Source organism: Mobula birostris, chromosome 7 (assembly GCF_030028105.1).
Source record: "Mobula birostris isolate sMobBir1 chromosome 7, sMobBir1.hap1, whole genome shotgun sequence".
NCBI lineage: Eukaryota > Metazoa > Chordata > Chondrichthyes > Myliobatiformes > Myliobatidae > Mobula > Mobula birostris.
In genome coordinates, this window is record NC_092376.1 from 51,420,565 (window position 1) to 51,444,673 (window position 24,109).

The window sequence follows — 24,109 nt, forward strand, 5'->3', positions numbered from 1 at the left end:
CTCTCTCAGAGATCAGTGGGAACCACTCTAGTTACCTTGTCCACTCCTGTGCATGCAATAACCCAAAGCATGAGAAAAACATTCTTTCTCCCTACTACATTTCACAAAGTCACTGCAAAATCCGAGGCAATTCACTTCCTTAGCTGAGCTATTTTTGGAGATGTTCCAGAATTCAATTAAAGCATTGTCCCTGTTAAGATTTTAATTCACTCTCACCTTGAACTATTCCGAACTTTGCAAACTTGATTGCTTTCACAGCTTCTTTAAACAGTACATTGCAGGAATGCAAATCAAATTGTTTTAGATGAACATTTCCAGGACCTCAACTCAAAAAACAACCAAAAAAAATACTAAATCTTGAATAAGTGAAAAATACAAATGGCTCCTTCTCGGGTGTAAACAACTTCATACCATTATCGGAGAATGAGCAAAAGGATTCTGTCTCACATCCTGACCAACATTTCTCTCTCAAAGAACTCTACAAAATCTCAACCCTGTTTGCAGGAATTTGGTTCACAGAAATCAAGGCTTCACATTAAAACAGTGAGAAGTATTCATTGGTTTAATTGCCTTTGGGCAGGTTGAAATGATGAAAGCTGATACATGAATAAAAGACTTATGAACCATTTCAAATGGGGGGGCGGGGGGAAGCAGTGAATTCGATAACAGGCATTAGTCCACTCCACCAAGTTATCAATCAGGCAGTAAAGACATCCATCCCTTCATCTGTCCGAGGTGAACATTTAAGACCAAAAAAACAAATCATAACAGCTATGTTTACTAAACACATCAGATGTTGTATTAGATACACAAAGATAGGCCATTTTTAGAAGCTTAACTTCAATTACTTTAGGCTGCTTTTATTTCACAGTTACTGGATCTCTCTGAATTAACATAGAATACTACAGGCCAAATCTCCTCACTGCTCTTGAAATGTTACTTTCTAAACCAACTACACTTAGTAAGAGTCGGGAACTATTGAAATCCGCAAGTGAATTTCAATTCTGTTTGAGGTTGGGATGAATTCTGAATGACGATTTTCATCTATTTGCCAGCCAAAGAAAAGGCTGGAAGTCACTGCACTGAGCTCACCACTGTGGTCTCACTGCCACCATTTTGATGGAGACTCTTAAAGGGTTTTCCAGATTCATGCCAGAAAGAGAGAAGGAGTTGTTTAGCCTTTGAAATCTGACAGGATTTCACATCAAAAGGCAGTTTTGATGTAACAGTAGTATTTGTTGTGTGGCCAAATCAGCAGACCTGTAGACTGCTCCAAAAGAGGAAAATTTTAATTTTTAATCAGCTGATTGGCATCAGATCAGGGAGCCTGATGCTAACCCCCAGTTCCTTCTCTTGGGAATATTCCCCAACGTCCTATTTGCATCTACTGTGACCCCACCCTGCATTCCATCTACCTTCAACCTCCATCCCAGCGGCAAGTTGCTTGAAGTGCATTTTGCCAGCAGAGTGGAAATTGGTCTAAGTTTTCAACTAGTTCTGTTGGCTGAGCCTGTACAACAATGAATTTACCTGATAGCAATCTTTCATTTTAAAATTGATCCCAAGCTTTGGTATAGTAGATACATTACACTATCAATGAGATTAATTGTTGTTTCAAATGGACAACAGACCATTAATTTGATGGTCAATGTCAGATGTACACAGGGGCAGAAATTTGAGAGCGTTGAAGAACAGTTACTACTGCTCAACCATCAGGCTTTTGAATGAAAGAGGATAATTGCACCCCCAACCAATGATCTCAACTTTAAGGACTTTTAATCTTGTTATTTCATGCTCTCGTTATTTACAGTTGCATTTCAAGTTTGTGTCTTCTATGCTCTTCCTCTTTTATCGATCCTGTTTACAGTTACTATTCTATAGATTTGCTGAGTCTGCCCGCAGGAAAAAGAATCTCAAGGTTGTATGTGGTGACATTTATGTACCCTGATAATAAGTTTTACTTTGAATCTTTAACTCAAAGTTACAGAAGAGAGGACTAAAGCCTTCTCAAAATTGAAAGCAAATATAGAACAGCAAGCACAGAGGCAATGGTATATGTGAGGTTAAGGGAAATTAAGATCTGGGTAGCAGAGCATTTGATAAATATTCATGAAAAGTGGGAGGATGCGCCCAAGACTACTGGATAGTTAAACTGAGGAGTTATCAAAAAAGTTAACACTGATTTGAATCCCACAATTCTGAAGCTGAGAGAAACAAGACTCATCATTCAGTCTTATCATCACACCAGATAAAATAGATACATAAATCATGATGCCAATGTTATCACCAAAAAGAGACAAAAATACAGAAATTAGGAGGAATAATTAATTGTTTGGTCAGGTTAATACTTCGTAAGTGAGGGGTCCCATTTAAACAACAGTGACTTAAGCAGCTAACAGTCCTTTCCTAGATGTTTAATTTTCATGCTTTACATAGATGCTTGATTGGATCAGTTCATCATGGACCATACACAAAGCTTCAGCTCAGAGATGTCAAACTACCATTTCATACTGCAGTTGGAGACATTCCCATTCACACACGGCAGTGCTTTGCAGAGAATCCCAAAATCAATTGCAATACCCAAGAGCCAACAGTTAAAAATATGCATTAGTACAAACATCTGGATGCATCAATGATTACTTCAATGTCAAAACTGATGGACTGGATGCTGTTTTGAACATAGAACTGGAATTAAAACAGCAATAGTTGGCAACACGCAAACACAGAATAAATATGAGATTTGGCCATTTTCGTTTAGGATATAAGCACCAGTAAACCAAGAACACATTAATTGTGCCATTTCCTTTCTTCTGAAAAAAACACAGGCTATGCCATTAACTGGTGCCAATAATCTGCCTGCCAATTTCCCCATAATCAAAAAATAAGTGCTATTTTATGCTGGTTTATCCTCATGCTCCAAGGAAAGGCATCCTCATTGTTGGCATATGAAAATGATCAACATTTTTACTTTTAGAGAACTGAAGAAATATTGGTAAGAAATGCAGACTTCGTTCTAATGATCATTAATAGGAAAGCTACAGATGTGTTACTGCCAGCTCACATCTCAGACTGACTTAAGACCAGCAGGTGGCACTGCCATCATGCAATATGCATTAGCATCAGGCGCACGGACTAATCATTTCACTGATTAAGGAGAATAGCAAATTGGTTAGGTTATACTTCTGGAAAAAAAATAGATTTGCTAACTTAACATTTATAAAAGGAGGAAGTAAAGTAGTTCACAAGAAGCGTAAAAGAGGACTAAACTTTACAGAATCCATTCCTGCACAAGAGATGACACCAGATTTTTAGCAGAAAGCTGAATTATTGCTTGGCAACATTGAATTAGACAGACCACTATTTCATTACCTAGACATTTCCACAGAACCTAAACCACTCAAATAGTTTGGCAATTCTTTATGAGATCAAGATTAGAGAATTGTCAATTTAATATTTATTAACAGCAAATCAAATCTCAAAATTCAAGTTTTGATCCCATTATAAGGCTGACCAATCCTGCACTTCCATTGAGCATTTTGACTGGAACGAGCATATTGACTAACCCAAGCAATCTACAAAAATACGTACCGATAATATCGAATAAAAGACCCACTATAAATGCAAAAGACACACGACTGAGTGGAACTGTATTCGAACTTACCTCGGTCAGTGTCGTACAAGAAGACAAATTTAGTCCACTCGTAGTGGTCAAGCAGGCTAAGTAATGCCCCTCTCAAAGATGGCCGCAATTGGAGCACGAACTGGCTCTCACCCTCCGTCGGGAAACTTGGTGTGATCAAAGATATGTGTAGCGCCCCGCAGAACGATGTCAGCGTGTGCACAGATCTCTTATCGTACATGCCAAAGATGGCAAACACCCCTCTGGAGTACTGAGAACAGACTGCAAAGAGAATAACAATAAATTACCATTCTAATCACTTTTAAAATTCATATTATCATTTTAGGCCATGTTTAGTGGTAATTATACACATCCAGTAATCGGTTTTCTGAAGACTATATAGTAATTGGATACATTTACAACTCCATGTTCTAAGTTCAATTTGTTTAGAATTAGTTGCAGACATCTGACAAATGCACATTATGTATTTGCAAAATTCTTGTTCTTCCACTTTGTGATTTGCTTTCTTTATTAGTGAGGACAGAGGATCACTTGCAACCAGCGAGTTAAGGTGAAAACATACACTTTATTTCCAAACTAGTCAAAGGAAAATATATCAGTTTTCTCCAACTTTTAACCCTTTCTTGGAAGCTTATGATTATTCTGGTGTTCAGTCCCAAGGTGCCAAAACCCAATGGCACATGGCCTGAGGAACTTCCCACCTTTCATGAATTCAGCAGAGTATGTGCCACCTGGCTATTCTTAGCGTTACAGATAGACCTTTCAAATCCAAGAACAACACACCAACTTTTCATCAGCTGGGAGCAAGAACTTCACTGACTTAATGGTGTGAGCACCGTCAGCACACAGGAGCTCTCTCCCGTGCTGCATGGCTGTCAAACTGATCACAACATAAAAATCATAACATTACCATGGAGACAGTTCCAGATTGAAATTCACATTTCTTCTGCTACTGATATATTATTTATGCTTTTCCAAACTTGGTCACTACATTGGAATTCTACTCCAACTCAAATCTTCGATCACAGGATTAACAGTAACATCAATTAATATTTACGAAATGAGGGGAGAAGCGTGGTGTGGATATAGTCGGCTTCAAACAAGTGAGTCATTGTCTATTTTGATACATTCAGGCACTGCAGAGGAGAACAGGCAAAGATGGGTGAATACTGAGAGTTTTTGTAAAAGGGGCATTTTGGAATCACCTTTCTTTTATACTTTTCCCATTTTTATTCATGAGATCAATGCATCGGTGTGCAGTTAAACTAACAATGAGAAGCACGTGGCTGCTTGCTTTCTTCACTACATATCAAAGCATTAGCAAAGTCTATTGTCAGGAAATGTAAAGGAGGCTTGACACAAAAGCAGAGCAGCAGAGACGATTTTGCAGTAAATGATAACCTTAATAATAGACTACAAAATAACAAGCCACAATAGGGCACAAAACAAGAAAGAACAGAAACTAAACACAACAAGCGACAAGGTAAATTTTAAGCAGAGAGAGCAAAGACTGAGGCCGGCTGGTTTGATGATGAACGAGGACTGTGGATGAGAACTGGGGTTAAACAGGCTGCAGGTGACGAGTTTGGAAGGAGTGGCAGGTGAATCCTATGAGCTGGGTGAAGACTGGAAAGAGTCTGCACATGCAGGCCTGACACCATTCAACATCCATTTAATAGAACATAAAAAAGACATTAAAGAAACTAATTGTATTTGACTTATCCACAATTTTGGATAGCTTCTTGACCAAATGAAAACACAGTAGCATGTGTTCCCCCTAAAGTGCGTCAAAAGGGGTCACCCTGTCTTTGTACAATTCAATCAGGCCAGATCAAATGGGCAGCCATGTTATATTTTCACCTAGTTAACTTTAATGGAGATAATTATTGGGAGAATTATATAAGACAATATCTGGAGGCTGTTAAACCTGTAGAATTCATTGCCATAGATGGCTGAGGAAGCCAAGTCATTGGGTATAATTAAAGCGGAGCTTGATAGTTTCTTGATTAGTAAGGGCATCAAAGATGATGGGGAGCAACAAGAGAATGGGGTTGAAAGGGTTGATAAATCAACCATGTTATGAGTCAAATGGGTCGATGGGCCAAATGGCTTAATTCTGCTCCTACGTCTTCCAGTTTTATTCATCTTGCAGTATCTCATGAGTGAAGATGACCTTCAATAACCTTGCCCCGAGAAGACTATCCATGTGGACTGTTTATCTTCATCACACCAGAACGTCTGTTTAAACCTGATTGCCAAAGTGGAGGCAATGGACAGCCACTGGACGCCCATCGCTCATTGCCTGTCACACCCAACTAATCAGAGATTTGCAATCCCTACAGACAATGCCAGAAACACTTAGCAGGTGGCTCCTGGATCGGAAAAGTGGAGTTTCCAGTTGTTGAAAAACAAACATACAATTAAGGCACCAGCTAGTGCCCAAAGACAATTATAAATGTCTAATTTAGTGGTAATTTTCAGAACATACTGTTAAAAGAGTTTAATATAGAGGGTCCATAAATCAGTCATAACCTCTCGTCAACTCAGCAGGACTGCATGTGGATTAGAATTAAAATAGATAATGACTAAATTCTTAGCAAGCATGCTGCAAAGTAACAGGATTGCCACATCCGATCACTTCCCAAATCTGGATCCCAGCAGGACAAGTTAAATTTTAGATAACCAGTCACCACTGTGCAAGAAAAATGAAGAGGCAGAGGGAACAGCATGGTGGCCAGCTAGACATTAGTCTTCAAACATTGCAGGAATTACATTGTGAGCAAAGAGCAGTTTGTGCGTTTCACACTGCTGCCTATATTCCTCTGGCTTCACACCAGCGTCTGTGATGCAAAACACGGAAAGGTCCTCAGGCCGACTCAGGACATACCTCCATTAATGATTTCCACAGATGGTCCTACGGAGCCAGCTCATCTTTGAAGGAACGTCCATTATCTTATTGCTGGAAGCCTGATGAATAAGGAACTGGTTGTGTTTATTTTTAAAGTACGAACAAATTTAGTTTTCCTTCATCCTGGCACTGGATCTAATTAGACACTTATTCGGTGAATTTCTAAATTACCCAATGGAGCCTGTGTGATAAAACAGTGTACACAATCCACATCAAATAAACGTCTGTAAAATAAGCAGCCGCACATTGACTACCACAGCCAGTGTAGGAAACACACTGTACAGTGCGGTCTCAAGGCAGTTCCAGCTGCATTCAGGTTTTGCACATGTAGGCTGGTTTTGTTTTTCCCAATGAATGCAAAGATGCTGCTGTCCTTCAACATGATCCAAAAAAAACTTTACTTCATTAAACAAAGCAACTCCCTGTCAATAGTGGCAGGAATATTAGTCAGGCAAGCGATGACAGATGAGACTAAAACAGCACTCCCAAGCTATAATCAGCACTCACGCACACAGATCACACAGTCTGAAAATTCGATTGCACCCTGGGGACAGTAGGTCCATTCATGTGATTGTAGGGATTATGGGAAAAATCAGATTGTGATGTCAGTCTCCCAGTGTCGACAGATGTACAGACAGTGCAGATATTGCTGCTTTTTAATGGTTGAACTGCTTGGCTCTGGGGAACCATGAAATCTACTGGCATTTAAAGATAGCCTGCACTCCCAGATGAGGAGATGCACAGTGACTGCAGCCAAAATGGTGCAATCTCAGAGCGCTCCAGAATGCCCACCTCAGCCCTCAGTCTCAGGTTGGTGCCTCCACCCCAAATCACCAGCTGAGAGACAGGAATGCCACTTCTTTCAGCTGGTTTGGTGAGGGGAGCAAAGGGCGTGGTTCTATTAAGACTGTCTTCAGTGTTGGCTGGCACAATGTTTAAAATTGCCACAGTGTTGTTGAAATAAATGGAAAATGTTTAACAATATCACAATCATTATTAGGGAAAATTTTCTCCCTTATTACAAAGTCTGAAGACCCATTAATTAAACATTCTCTCTCCCCAAATTCATTCACTTCTCAATGCAAACTAACTCCAAATACTCAGATATTTTTTACCTCCAAATCTCAGAACTTCCCCACTTCACAAAGCCAGAAAAACACAGGAACAGTCTGATCAAAGCAGGCAGATTCTCAAAACCCCTCAAAAGGTTGCCAGTAACACGTGTCGGTGGCAAGCAGTAATTGGACATGAGAGATGGCTTCCATGTTTTTTGCTTATTTGAGGATGGTGCTCTGGAGACCGTGTCATTGCCAGGACGGGTCATGGATGTGGTGAGGTCTTGTTGTGAGGGGAACTGCACAGGATTTATTCACAACTTCTGTCTCACACTTGACCATTCATGTTAAGTTTTCTGCACAGGACTCAGACACCAACTTTAATGGTCCACTCCACTGTTACTTTGGAACCCTTTTTAATGTCTGAAACTACCCTTTTATAAAGGCACAGTGCAAAGTCTGCAAAGTCCGCAGTGACTGAGCTAACACGAGGAATAAAATTTAACCTGTCTTCACCAAAAATGTTCACGGCAGATGTATCTGTCGATGGCTGTAATGGATGGAGTGTCCATAAAGTAGTCCCCATAGGGAGATAGTCCCATCACACAGAGCACCTTCCATCCCAGAATGCACCACTACCCTTGCACTCATTGGGCTATGTTCAAAACAGGTCAAGCTGAACAAATCTGAGCATCCACAAGTCACTACGGTCACCAAAAAAAATGTACCTCACTAGAATCTGCAACCTCAGTGTCTGTCATATCCTTTATTCCATTATTATTATGAAGCCATAGGGCCATCCCTTGTTCGGTGGGGCCGTGTTGACAGGCTTACTGGGTACAGTAGCCTGAATGCCCTAAAGGTGAAGTGCCAAGCTACTGAAATGGCAACTCAGAACTATATGTGTCCTTTTTAAAAACAGGAAAGCAGCACACAATACGGGCATAAAGAGCTAAACAATCCCACAATCAATGAATCAGTTAAACACTCAGCACTCATACACGGTCGTGGAAAGGAGGGGTTTCAAGAATATTCCCAATCTCAACAGAAGGTTGCCAGAGCAATCCCATCCCATGAGTGGGAATGACAAAGTTGAAGCAATAGCACCGACCTTTAGCCAGAAGTACCGAATGGATGACAAATACCACTAATTTTACTCAACACTTGATATAAAGAAATAGCCAAGAATACTGGATGCCCCAAAGACTAGAGCTCCAAACCATGTTGACCTAAGCTTACATTCCAGAACTAGCCATTCCTTTCATTGATATTCCAGGGCACTTACATAACTAGCATACACACAATTATGTGGAACATTTTCTAGCTCTGACTTGTGGACAAAAAGCATATCAGTCAGGATGGTTTCTGCCCTCAGTCATCAGCAGTGTTTTCAAGTGGAAGGTGTCATTGACAGTGTTATGACAGGTTATGTGTTCATCAGCAGCTTGCCAGGATTTACCAGGGTCCAGATTTCATTGTGACCAGGCTTAACCAAAGAGCTGAATTACAGAGCTACGATGTGAGCGAGTGCCTTGACTTCAGTCATTACTCAATCGTGTGTGCCTATAGGATTCCTGGTCAAACTGGGGTGAAACCACTCCAGCAGGAGTTATACTGTGCATGGTGAAAGAGGGACATAATTGTTAAAAGTCAGTCACACCACCTCCGAGTTATCGCTGTAGGTCGTGTTCCAGACCCAACCATTTTCAAAGACTTCATCCATGAGCTTCTTCCTTTCATAAGGTCAGAAGTAGGTGTGTTTGCTCATGTTCAGTTCTATACAGAAAATGAAGCAGCTAATACTGCAAGCCAGGTGGCAAAACTAATGCAGTACAAGCCAATAGTGTTATAGAGCACTACAGCACGAAAAAAAACAGGCCCATCTAGTCTGTGCTAAATAGTTATTCTGCCTAGTCTCATAGACCTGCACCTGTCCCACAGCCCTACATAGCCTTCCCATCCATGTACTTACCCACACTTCTCATAAATGTTGAGATCAAACCCACATCTATCATTTGTGCTGGCAGCTCGTTCCACACTCTCACCACCCTCCGAGTGAAGAAGTTCCTCTTAAATGTTTCATCTCTCCCTTAACCCATGAGCTCTAGTTCTAGTTTCACCCAACCCCAGTGGAAAAAGCTTGCATTACTCTCATAATTTTGTATACCTCTATCAAATCTTACTTCATCCCTCCTCCCTGCCCACTCACCTTCCCCTCTCACATGGCCTCACGTTTGACCTGCCAGCTTGTACTTCTACCCTTCTACTTACCTTCTGATTCTTTCTTCTGCTCCTTCCTTACCAGTCCTGGGGAAGGGTCTCGGCTAAAACATCAACTGGTCATTCTCATCCCTAGATGCTGCCCAACTTGTTGAACTCCCCCAGCTATTGGTGCGTGTCACACTGTTGGACCTACTGCGGAAATCCTCTGCCTATACAAATATGGCTGTCCAATTGAGTTTCTCTAACATTTTCTGTTACTTTTTGCTCCAGATTCCAGTATCTGTACTCTCGGGTCTTTATGTTTCCTTCATCGTCAGTGCCTAACTCCTGAAAATCTATCCCAGACAGAATTAGACCATAGACCATAAGACATGAAACAGGATTAGGCCATTTGGCCCATCGTGTCTGCTCTGCCATTCAGTCATGGCAGATCATCTTCCCCCTCTGCAGCCCCACTTCCCAGCCTTCTCCCCACTTTTGCTGCCACGGCCAACCAAGAACCTATCAATCTCTGCCTTAAATGCACCCAACAACCTGGCCTCTACAGCTGCCTGTGGTAATAAATTCCACAAATTCACCACCGTCTGGCTAAAGAAATTTCTCTGCATCTGTTTTAAATATACACCCCTCTATCCTGAGGCTGTGCCCCCTTTTCCTAGACTCCCCACCATGGGAAACATCCTTTCCACATCTAGTCTGTCTAGGCCTTTCAACGTCCAAAAGGTTTCAATGAGATCCCCCGCTCCCCCTTCCTTCTAAATTCCAGCATTCATATGATAGCCCTTTCATTCCTGGAATCATCCTTGTGAACCTTCTCTGAACCCTCTTCAAGACCAGCACATCTCTCCTTAGATGAGCAGCCCAAAACTGTTCACAATACCCAAGGTGAGGCCTCACCAGTGCCTTATAAAGCCTCAGCATTACATCCCTGCACTTATATCCTAGACGTCTTGAAATGAATGCTAACATTGCATTTGTCTCCCTCACCACTGACTCTACCCGCAAGTTAATCTACACGGTGTTCCACACAAGGACTCCCAAGTCCCTTTGTAACTCAGATTTTTGGATTTTCTGCCTGTTTAGAAAATAGTTGGCACATTTATTTCTTGTACCAAAGTGCATGGCCATGTATTTTTCAGCATTGTATTTCATTTGCCACTTCCTTGCCCATTCTCCTAATCTGTCCAAGACATTCCCCAGCCTTCCTGTTTCCTCAACACTACCTGCCCCTCCACCAATCTTCGTATCATCTGCAAACTTGGCAAGAAAGCCAGCTATTTCATCATCTAAATCATTGACATACAACATAAAAAGCAGTCCCAACACCGATCCCTGCAGAACACCACTAGTCACTGGCAGCCTACCAGAAAAGGATCCTATTATTCCCGTTCTCTGCTTCTTACCAATCAGCCAATGCTAGTAACTTCCCTGTAATACCACGGGCTCTTATCTTGGTAAGCAATCTAATGTGCGGCACCTTGTCAAAGGCCTTCTGAAAATCCAAATATACAACATTTACTACATTCCCTTTATCTATCCTACTCGTAATCTCCTCAATGAATTCCAACAGATTTGTCAAGCAGGATTCTCCCTTAAGGAAACCATGCTGACTTTATAATATCTTGTCCTGTATCACCAGGTATTCCATAACCTCTTCCTTAACAATTGACTCAACAACTTCCCAGTCACTGAGGTCAGGCTAACTGGTCTACAATTTCCTTTCTGCTGCCTCCCTCTTTTCTTAAAGTGTGGAGTGACTTTTGTGGAGTGCCCTCAGAAGGACTCCAGCAGGTCAAAGAGATGGCTCCCCAACACCTTCAAGGATCATTAGATACAGGCAATATATGCGGCATTGCTGCTCTTTTCCCATAAATCAGTCTGGAACAAGTTAGCATTCCACCTTCCTATTGCTTCTGCCTTAGCTGTTCTAACCACGAATAAAAACCTACTAAACCACCAGTGAAATAAACTCTCTATCAGGCAGTAAAGCAACACCAGCACAAAGTTGCTCTTTGAATTCTAAAATCCAGTTGTGGGATAGAGAAAATAGTCAAATAAAAGGTGTAGAAGTTGGCTAGACTCGAAGAGAAGACATTAATTATTAACCTTAATACAGAAGATACGCTCAGTAATTAATATTCCTGCAGCTGTAGGTGGCACGATTGCTGGGCAAGTTTTTATCCAATGAGTCATGCACTGGTAAAGACCAGCACTGGATCTTTATTTTAATATTACCTCAAGGTATTTGAATACACCTTCCTGCATATGCCCTGGATTCAAAAGGAGCCTTTGATTTGATATGGCAGAATCCACCTGTCACGTGTCATCTTGGATACAGGGGTGCCTGTTCCATGCCTGAAAAAAATGGGAATCTTGCTTACCAGTTTCTTGCCCCCCCAATTTCCTATCCCCATCTTTTCCTAGATTAACACTGTGCATCACTGCAGGAACAAACGGTAATCCCAGCAGCCCTGGAGATTCTTTATTTTGTCCCACTAGCCTGCCATTCATCTTTCAAAAAGTGAACCTACCGGCACTCTGTCAGACCCGAAATGTTTTATTCATGTACTTTTTCAGCAAATGATAGATTGTTAAACGTTTTTTTTTGCTGTGTCTAATGAGACCTTCACGTTCATTATTCATATCTGACCTTTACTGAAAGGAAAGCTGGGAGTGGAAACAGCAGCGTTCTCATGAACATGTTTCCAAATAACATCAGGTGAAAACCAGTCATCTTATATCTTGTACATGGCAATGCAAGGCTATCTATGAAAATAAATCTCTTTAAATAACTTGTTCATTCTATAGTTCAATGAATAATGCAGCTTTACTGAAGTGATTATAGTCACAAATTAAAAAGTGCTTTCACCTAGCACATGTCCCAAAAAATATTAGCAATTCTATCCTGCGATCCAACCCCCTCCCACCCATAGGATGCAAAACTGCAGTGTTTATCCCATACGAGCACAGATCAATTGTGTTTAGTCATATAGCCTCAACCACAATGCAAAATATGTTGGATTCCCCAGTTCAATCCGGTTAATACACTGACAACATTGAACAATGTCAGAATACTAAAGGGTTGGTTTACTTTCAAAGCCAAAAATTGGCTCAACCATTTAAGGGATAATAAATTAATATCTGATACAATAAACACCAAGTGTCAATTTTATTGGGACTGATAGATACTACATACTTAACAAGTTGTACCATTTATCAAGTGTGGCAAGGGGAGAGAGAAAGCTGGTATACAAATTCCAGATGAGAATTTGTTGACACTCTAGAGACTTTCTTCTAGCATACCTTAAATAATATGTTATTGATTATTTTCTCCCATAACAAAATTCAGATTCATTGTTTGAATTAAATACGAGGGGTGATTGATATGTTCATGGCCTAAGGTAGAAGGAGTCAATTTTAGAAAACCTAGCACATTTATTTTTCAACATAGTCCCCTCTTACATTTACACACTTAGTCCAGCGGTTGTGGAGCATATGGATCCCTTCTTTGTAGAAGTCAGCGTCTTGGACCTCCAGAAAGTGGTCCACAGCAGGGCTGATTGATAAGTTTGCAGCCTAAGGTAGAAGGAGATGAGTTAAAAACACAAACACGAGGAAATCTGCAGATGCTGGAAATTCAAGCAACACACATCAAAGTTGCTGGTGAACGCAGCAGGCCAGGCAGCATCCCCAGGAAGAGGTATAGTCGACGTTTTGGACCAAGACCCTTCGTCAGGACTAACTGAAAGAAGAGCTAGTAAGAGATTTGAAAGTGGGAAGGGGAGGGGGAGATCCAAAATGATAGGAGAAGACAGGAGGGGGAAGGATGGAGCCAAGAGCTGGACTGTTGATTGGCAAAAGGGAAACGAGAGGATCATGGGACAGGAGGCCTAGGGAGAAAGAAAAGGTGGGGGGAACCCAGAGGATGGGTAAGGGGTATAGTGAGAGGGACAGAGGGAGAAAAAGGAGAGAGAGAAAAAGAAAAAGAATGAGTGTATATAAATAAATAGCGGATGGGGTACAAGGGGCAGGTGGGGCACAAGGGGCAGGTGGGGCATTAGCGGAAGTTAGAGAAGTCAATGTTCATGCCATCAAGTTGGAGGCTACCCAGACGGAATATAAGGTGTTGTTCCTCCAACCTGAGTGTGGCTTCATCTTTACAGTAGAAGAGGCTGTGGATAGACATGTCAGAATGGGAATGGGACATGGAATTAAAATGTGTGGCCACTGGGAGATCTTGCTTCCTCTGGCGGACAGAGCGTAGGTGTTCAGCAAAACGATCTCCCAGTCTGCGTCAGGTCTCGCCAATATATAAAAGGCCACATCGGGAGCACCGGACGCAGTATATCACCCCAGCCGACTCACAGGTGAAGTGTTGCCTCACCTGGAAGGACTGTCTGGGGCCCTGAATGGTGGTAAGGGAGGAAGTGTAAGGGCATGTGTGGCACTTGTTCCGCTTACAAGGAGAAGCGCCAGGAGGGAGATTGGAGGGGACGAATGGTCAAGGGAGTCGCGTAGGGAGCGATCCCTGCGGAAAGCGGGGGGGGGGGGTAGGGAAAGATGTGCTTAGTGGTGGGATCCCGTTGGAGTTGGCGGAAGTTACGGAGAATAATATGTTGGACTGGTGGCGTTACATGCATGTGCAGTTCAACTCTTTGAGTGATTATACAGAAAGTTTGAACTCAGCTCCTTCTACCTTAGGCCACAAACTTATCAATCACTCCTGCTGTGGCCACTTTCTAGAGGTCCAAGATCCGTATGCTCCATGACCGCTGGACTAAGTGTGTAAATGTAGGAGGGGCCTATGTTGAAAAATAAATGTTCTAGGTTTTCTAAAATTGACTCCTTCTACCTTAGGCCACGAACCTATCAATCACCCCTTGTATGTCTTAAAGGAGGTTCTTCAAGCCAAGAGGCTCAAGGCAGTCTAAAATTGAACCTGGGATCTAACTTAAGATAGTTTGGATAAATTTACCTAACTGTTCTCGTAGTACCAATATGACCTGTGAGGAACACCCCTGATCAAGGCAGTCCATCATTTGAATTGCAAGTTCATTTTCACTGGCAAATGGGCCTCCGATAGACTATGTGCCCTGGAACTACATATTCAAGAGGACAAATACTTTCTTTGACCAAATGTAAGAGTTACTGACGTACAGCCCCAATTCCACCATACACAAATCAAACACAGGTTGTCCTCATTGCTAAACAACTCATTAAAAAGGTAGATAAGCATACTAACTTATGCTCTTGGCCTTGGCAATTTCAATTGTTGTTTCAGTTTAGTTAATCCGTGACTCTTATTCTTGTGAAATCCCTACCCAGAGCCTCCAAAATTTTGAAGAGCAAGACTGATTTTCATGATGTTTCTGGATGATATTACCAGTTCCAAAACAGGTAACTGCAGCACAGGTGAAAAGATGGCCAGGTCAGTGGAAACAGAAACTTAAGTAGTGAAAGGCTGTTTTTCGGACTGGAATGGAGTGTAGAGTGGGAACTCATTGGTGAGTTCCTTAGGGATACTGTGGGCAAACACTGCTTTTCTCAGTATTATTAACGATTTGCATTTAGGGCACAGACCTCAGTTTCCAAACCTGCTAAAGACAAAGATCTATAGAAGAACAATGAACTGTGAAGAAGATAGTGATAGACTTCAAGAGAAATGGTTGGACAGGTTACAATTAATGCACAAGGATGTGAAGTATGACGACAATTTGATAGGAAGAATGACGAGTGGTAATATCAACCAGAGGACAATTCTCAAAAGGGTACAGCAACAGAGAGTTCTTGGGGTGTGGCTGCATAAATTGGCACAGAAGGTTGAGAATGTGGTTAGTGAAGCCTATGGGAATCTGTACTTCATAAATACAAAGTCAAGAGCAGAGAAATCAACATGATCACTACTTCAGCCATGGAGTACCATAGTATATTCTGTTCTGCATGGATGTTGTAAGATGGAAGGTGAAGACCTTGAAAAAGGTAGTTCCTAAGATGATTGTGGCTACAGTCAGGTGAGCTGTGGTTTTATTAAGTGGCAGAAGAGTCTTAAGGGGCTGAGTGGCCAATTCCTGTTACATGTTTGTATGATGAAACAATAAGATAATCTGGTAGAACAGCTGAAGTCAATGGAATTCTACTAATCTCACTGACTAAAGAGTAAAGGATGAGAAAATATAGAAATAAGGTATTTGGGAAAAGAACAGAAAGTAACACAAATATGCATTTTTTTCAACTAGTGAATGATTTGGATCTGCAATGGACTGAAGGCAAATTCAACATAACATTCAAAGGAGATATATACATGAGGGAAAATCTACAGGGCTCTGGGTAGAAGGCAGTGTAATGAGATACAACTTTGGTGGAGGTGGGGGCGGCCTGTGTGGAACTGCAAGGGACATGATGGACTGAATGGCCTCCTCCTATTTTGAAATTTACCTATGAAACTTAGGTAGCAATTTCTGCAAGGTGTCCTGGGGAGCTGTGATCTTAATTCCAGATGACTAGCAAAACTTTCTTAACAACCCAGCTGACCCACAGATACAGAGCGGAAATAAAGTTATTCGAATTTAATAAATTAACTCGAGAACATAAACAGCTTCAACTCAAGATGTACAAAGAGCAATGAAAAAAACTAAAACACAAGTAGGAAGATATTAATAAGAGTTACTAATGATTGTGAGCATGGAAATAAAACAAAATTATACTGAACAATTTACATCTACTATGTATCTTCATTATAGTTATTACCAGAACAATATCTGAACATATTTGAGTACTGAAGATCACCAGTTTAGTATCTTTAGGAAGAAAAAGACGACTTTGGCTACAATTGCCAAAACTTCCCACTCAAGGTTTTCTCATATTATGTTTGGGTTTGTTACTTGTGAATTGATAGAGATCAGTTTCTATGATTTCTCAACTCCATTATTATTGGATCATTCAACCACCAGAATGGTGGAAGACAAACTAAATCAACCATAATCTTTTGCCCTAAATGTCTATATTTCATAAGATTGAAAAGGATCAATTCATGGTTCCTGCAGCTGCTGCCCTGACCAAATAAACATAAAAAGCAGACTTTGATCGATTATAGAAGCAAATGATCTTTATACCCAGGCACATACACTTACTCTCTCTCTCTCTCTCAGAATTTTTCATTTACACAAATACAGTTTCTCTCACTCATACAGTTTCCTGCTCTCTCTCAGGTGTGCACATAAATTTCCAACCCACACACACATACAGAATACTTAGTCTCTCACACAGTTTCCCCTCTTCACACAAAGGCAAAGTTTTCCAGTCTCTCACACTCTAACACAGTAGCATATACAATCTCTGTTTCTTTTCCACTATCATAGTTTTACTCACACACAACATATGGTTACTTTCCCTCTCTCACATAGAATCTAACTCACTTACATACACACATGCACAAACACATGTACACAAAATCTTCCTATCTCTCATACACAAGTATTCAATATCTCTAGAACTCGCATGTGTACTGTCTTTGCCTCACATACCATTTCTTGTTCTTTTTCTCATGCATCTCTATCACACCCTCACACACAAACATATTGTATACACACACACTTTTACATACTCTACTAAGTTAACTATTTCTTTTCCTACTTTTGAATAATAATAGAACACATGAAGTTTGCATTGGTATTTTGCTTTCTAAGTAATAAAAATGTTATATTATCTTCAAGTCAGCAGGACTTTGGTGTTTACTATTTGGTACATCCATTGACTATGATTCACATGCACAGCAGGAAACATCCTCTTTTATAACAGTTCTTCGTATCTCATTTTCAAATATATGAACTGACAAAGATTATGTTTTACCTATTTCCTAAATTTAACCAGATCATAAATATGAAAACAAGAAATAGAAACTGCACGTTTAGCCCCTCGTCTGGTTCACCAGTCAGCAAGTAACAGACCCAAACACAGTATCACATCAGCACCACTTTCCTACAGTAATCCCATATCCCTTGATTCCTTTAATATCCAAAAATCTATGGGTCTCTATTTTGAATATAAGCGGTGACCGAGCCTCTAGTGTTGGGTAGAGAATTCCAAAGATTCACCCCCTTCCTGGGGAAGAAATTTTTTCACATCTAAGCTGGGAATCAATTACGCCCGTACTTTGCAATTGTGATCCCTGGTACTAGACAGCTCAGTGAGGGGGATCTCAACACCTACCTTGGATATACATTGTTCATTTCACCAAACCTGTACACAACATTCCACACATGGGATCTCCAGGCCCTAATGTACTTAGAGCAAGAAATCTCCATCTTTGGACTTAAATCCTCTTGGAATAATGGTTATAATGCCATTTGTGTGCTTAATTCTTTGTTACGTTGTCACTTTAATTTTCAAAGAAAATTAGTGATGTTATTGAATTGTACAAGGAAGTCTACAAATCCAATAAACTCTAAAAATGGCTGCACAGGTAGATAGATGGTGAAAAATAAATTACTCAGGATACTTCATTTCATTAGCTGGTTTTTAAGGTTCTCATAACCAGGGATGGTAGTGGGGATAAGCTCCCACTACTGTACTTATAAAGTGCTCCAAATGGTGTGCATCTCTAACAGCCTCTGACAACCAAGTCCGACTCTCGGCCTTCACGTGTGGCTTAGCTATTAGGCCCAGCAGAACTGTTTCTACTGACAAGAGAAGGGGCACTGGCGCTTCAAAACCAGTTGCTTCCGGCAGCTGGGGCTCGTCAGCCTTGGATAGCAGCCCACCTAGGAGAAGGAAAACTCTGATTTAAAACCAACCGCTGCCTTGCGGCCATACCCACCCATGGGAAAGGCTTTGAGAGTAAACCCCGAGGAAGAAATCTGGAGCTGGAATCCCTAAGGCAGTTTGATGTTGTTTACAACTTCACTCTGGCAGCCTCTGTGATGACACTGGTGCCAAGCTGTATCGGTGCTTGCCCTTCCCTTAGACTATAACAGTGATGTGGAGAGGGGGAACCCACTGCATGGGCCACAGCCCGTTTTTCAAATCTTCCCAATCAGGCTTGTGCCCTGGAAGGACACAGTCCACCAGAGGCGCAAACCCATGATCTCCTGGAATCGATGGCTGCCTACTATAGTATCAGAGCACAGAGGTCATGGCATAATTTCAAAACACATTGGTTAAGCCACCGCTGAAGCAGGGTTCTGGTTGCCATACTATATGAAGAGTGTGACGACACGAGAATGGTACTGAAGAGATTCCCAGGTTGTTGCCTCAATAGGGGAGAGAAATAATCTGAATAATGGAGCAGCAATAAGATCAGATAGAGGTATACATATTACAAGTAGTATAAAATCAGGAGAAGCATAGATAGAATACGTGGTAAGAAATATACAGGTGCCAGAAACTGGATCACATAGGTTGAGACTGAGGGGCAAGAGGTTTAGAGGGGATCTGAAGAAGAACTTTTTCTACCCACGGGATGGTTGTTAATCTGAGAAAACACTGCCCGAGTGGGTGGTGCAGACATAGACTCTCGTAAGATTTATTAAGTATCTAAACAAGCACTTGAGTCACCAAGGCACAAAAACTATGCACCAGATGTTAGCAAATGGGTCTCAAACAGCAGAAAGTCTGCAGATGCTGGAAATCCAAGGCAACACACCACAAGATGCTGGGGACACACAGCAGGTCAGGCAGCATCTATGGAAATTAATAAAGTCAACGTCTCGGTCTTGACCTGAAGGGCCTCGGCTCAAACTGTCGACTGCTTATTCATTTCCATAGATGCTGCCAGACCTTGCTGAGCTCCCCCGGCATTTTGTGTGTTGCCCAGCAAATGGGACTCGTATAGATGAACTTTTGATGGTCGACACAGACAGAATGAAATGAGATCCCAATTTCTGCACTGTATGACTGCAACACCCTACGTTCAAGGAAACCGAGATCTCTCCAATCACTAAAACTTTTTAATATTTCACCATTTAAAAAAAGTACTATCTTTCTCCTTTCTAGCAAAGTGGCTGATTTTCTACTTTTTCACATGGGTTATTCCTGCCTATTCACGTATCTGCTCTAAATCTCCCTCTGCCATCTCTTCCCATTGTCCTCACACCCCAACTATGACCATCAATAAATGTGGTTAGTTTACATCTGATTTCCTCATCCAAGTCACTGACATGTATTATGAATTACTGGAGCCTGAATACTGTGACACCCCACTGGGCACAAAAGTAACCCATTTACTATTTGGTTTTTGCTTACTAACCAATCAGCACTTCTTACCAGTCTACAACCCTCGTACCATGAGATTCAGTTTTGAGTGGCACCTTCACAAAAGGCTTCTGAAAATGCAAATACATTATCTCCACTGGTTCACATTAATCTACTTTGCTAAGCACAACCTCAAAAACACCAATTCTGTTGTCCTTCCCTTTCATAAGTACACATTGATTTTGACTAATTCTGTTAATTTTAAATACCCTGTTGCTGCTCCCCACATAACAGACCAGCTTATTCCCCATTAATGATATCATGCTAGATGGCTTGCAATACTCCATTTTTTCTACCCCTTTGTTCTTAAATAGTGTGTGTTTAAATTTACCACCGTGTAACCATGGGGAAATGTTCTAAAACAGGGGTTCCCAACTTGGGGTCCACAGATCCCTTGCTTAATCCATGGTATTGGTCCATGGCATAAGAAACTCCTGTTCTAAAATCGATCCTATTTGTGGAAAGGCAAACAATGCACCCCTCATCTTCACAGCCACCTCTTCCAAAGCCCCCAGGATGCAGGTCATCGGGTCCTACAGATTTATTTTTTTTCAATTTCATTCATTTCTCTGTTACTGTCTTTCTACCTGAGCCAATTTCTTTTTAACTTCTCATTCATCCACCCTACCCAACTATTTTTGGTAGGGCTTTTGCGTCTGCTTTCAAGGCACTGTACAAAAATTATGTGTTTAAATTTCTCTCCCATATCTTTATTTCCCTCCTATACCTTTATTTCCCAATTTAATCCCTCCTCTCAGTTTGCAAGGGTTTTGCAGATTTGTTAATTTTTTTCCTGTTACATACCTACAAAAACTTTTACAATCTGTTTCTATCATTTGTCTCATTAGCTTACTTGTATTCTACTTCCCCTTTCCCTGTCAGGCATCCTTTGTTGAATATTCTAATGAATTAATTTTCAGTTACACCAGCAAATGCAAAGCTTTATTCCCCTATCTTTATTTTTCATTACATATTGCAAGTGAAAAAATAAATTCTTTCTACTTCACTGAGGGTTAAGTGTTGGGCACTTTGAGATAGCTGTAACTGAATATTGGTGATCAGTCAAATAGAAAAAATAATCATGGTCTATGAAATTATCAATATTACAGTGAAGATATCAGATTTATCTTCCCATTTATAGATTATACATCAGTGATGAAAATTCATATTCTGGAAAACCCAACCATTATGACTGATCTATTATGAAAACATTGTAAATACTAATCAAAATGATAGCACTTATTTCTGTACTTAAATATAGTAGACTTCTCAAATCCATGTAATCTCAGTCTCACAAAGAGAACACGCTCTTCCAGGTAGTGACTTCATTTTCTATGTTAGGGTTAACCCTAGCTTTCTGCACTAACTTCCTAACATACCTGCTGTTATCCACAGGCCCAAACACCAAATCCAGCTAACTTATTGTTAAAGGTGTTGGGCCATACAGTTACATTTTCTCTCCTGAAAGGGCAAAACCTCATTTGTACCACAGTACGCTTTGAAAGTATTTGCTTGTTAGTGGAGTGAATGTCTGCATATTGTATACTCACAGCAGTGAACTCTTTGACCTCAATTCCTGATATCAGCTCCCAAAAGCAAAATCCAGTGCTGCAAGCTTGCAGTTGCCATTATGGATTTCTGCTAGCAGAGAGCAAATATCCTCTAAATTAATCTTATTAGGTTGCAAAGTTTGCAGCTGGTCTTTATCTGCAGTATTTTATTTTCCATTTTAAGACAGAGTGGCTTTAAAGAAGTGTACATGCACAGTTTACTCATTCAAAGTCATCCGTGGGCAGTGGTGCATTACCAGCCCAAGCTAAAATCAAGATCCATTTGAAAGCTTCAGGGAAGCCAGGAAGAGACTGAAAGCATTTCCTGTAGTATTGTTTCCATTGCACCCAGACCTTAAACCGGAAACTTACTTTAAAAGATTTAAGATTCAAAGATTATTAGATGTCATTTCTTGTTCACAAGTGTAAGGAGAATGAAATAATTGTTACTTCGGATCCAATGCAGCACAAAAAAACCCATAAAAGATAAAGAACACAATAATAATAAAAATGTGCAATAAATACAAAAACCCAAGATAGATAGATTGCATGTCCATAAAGAGATGATAGGCTATACTCAAGGTGACTGATGGAAAATAATAAAGTACTGGTGGTGTTAGTGGGTGGGAGGTGTTCATCAGCCTTACTGCTTGGATTAAGTAATTGTTTTTGAGTCTGGTGTGGACGTTATGGAGCCTCTTCACTGATGGCAGTGGGACAAACAGTCCATGGGTAGGGAGTGTGGGACCCTTCATGATGTTACTTGCCCTTTTCCAGCACCTTTCTCTATACATGTCCTTGATGGTGGGTAGGCTAGTGCCAGGGCTGCATTGGGCAATTTTGACTACCAATTGCAGAGCCCTCCTGTCGCCACAGTGCAGTTTCTGCACGGAGCAGTGGTGCAGCTTTCTAGGATGCTCTCCGGTGTATATCTGTAGAATGACGCGAGTATGGATACGCAAAATCCAGCTCTCTTTAGCCTCCTCAGAAAGCAAAGGCATTGCTGAGCTTTTTGACTGTGTAGGATGTGCTCTGGGTCCATGAAAAGTTGTGTGTGATGTGCACTCCCAGGAGTTTGAAACTGCCTGTAGTTTCCACTGCTGTGTTGCCAATGTAAAAGCTGCATGCTTCAAAACTTTAAAGAGTTCAAGATGTGTCTCAATAGTTTTAGATTTTAAGTGTTGATTTATAGGACCCACAATAGGCCTTCCCGCAGAAAGGTGTGCAAAAGCTCAATGAGCTGAAAGATAAACAGCTAACAGCAAATGGTAACACTGCTTGTCTATAGCAAAATTTGTACACTGATATTTTGAATCTCTGCATATCACTGTAAGCTTTAAATTGTATACCAATTCTTAGATTCTTGTCACTTACAACTTTTAGAGAGGTGCTTTCCTTAATGTAATACCAGAACCTAAAGTCACTGTTGGACCCAGCTTTTCTGGACTTGTCAATGTGGATACTGATCAAAGCATAGTTTTATATTGCAGCTACAACTATTAGCTCCTGAGAAAAAGACTGATTAGTTTTAAATCTATTTCATTTCCCACTCCATGTACCAGTTGACAGACATCTCCAGTAAGGCTCTAAAGGTTAAGTTAATGGTGCGTTTGGTTGGGTCTGGAAATGTGTGGATAAAAGTATCAACTTCCCCTCAAAGTATGTATGACTGGTTACAGTATAGGGATGACCAAAGCCCGAACCTCGGAATTTCCCTTTATTAAATAACTGAAACCATTATGATCTATTTTCCAGAATGTAGACATGAAACATGAAGCTATTGCTTTGGGATTAACGACAATGGTAAAAAAAAACCCTTCCTGGTTATTTTCCATATTCTAATGAAGAGCAAGACAAAGAATCAAACAAGTTATGGCTATTTAGACTTGTCACCTCAAACAAGGAAGCCTGAAATTATTGCATACTACATGTGTTAGATGCTGAATGGAAATTCATAACAATAAAAAGCAATAAATATAGGATCAAGAAACTAGCAGATCACATATATTTATAAATCAGCAAAGATTTTAGATTATTTTAAGTAGATATGGAAAGCGATCTACTAAGTCAATCTTCAATGGATGCAGAGATCAGCAAATATATTTCTCATAGATCAAATGCCATCAGGGTTGTTGTTTAACACATGTACCAGGAGAATAATACAAAATGGTTCTTCCCTATCTTTTTGAAGCCAATGTTGGGAAAAGTTGTCTAAAACCCTTTAGAGTCAATCACGTGGATGTCAGTGTCCTCTAGAAACGAGACAATTGATTTTCTTTTGGGATTCTGCTCAGCGTTAGTGTAAAGGGACAAGTGTTATGGGCGTTGCATTCTCAAACAGTTTATATTAGCTTTGCGTTTTTTTTAAGAAATATACAACAATCACTTAATGGAACTTACTTGATTTTACAACAGACAAAGTGAGAAATCAATTCTTAGACTTCAAATATCATTTTTATTTGCTGTGTCATGTTTATGCATGACA

General features: G+C 40.6%; 1 protein-coding gene across 3 annotated transcripts in view; it reads right to left on the minus strand.

Annotated features, from left to right (window-relative positions):
• The window catches only part of LOC140200739 (glutamate receptor 4), a 242,521-nt gene that overhangs the window by 212,835 nt on the left and 5,577 nt on the right, over window positions 1-24,109 (minus strand). For all 3 annotated transcript variants that reach the window (XM_072264330.1, XM_072264329.1, XM_072264328.1), the window contains exon 3: window positions 3,662-3,901. In XM_072264330.1, the coding sequence (XP_072120431.1) occupies window positions 3,662-3,901 (240 nt within the window). The remainder of the gene's footprint in view (window positions 1-3,661; window positions 3,902-24,109) is intronic.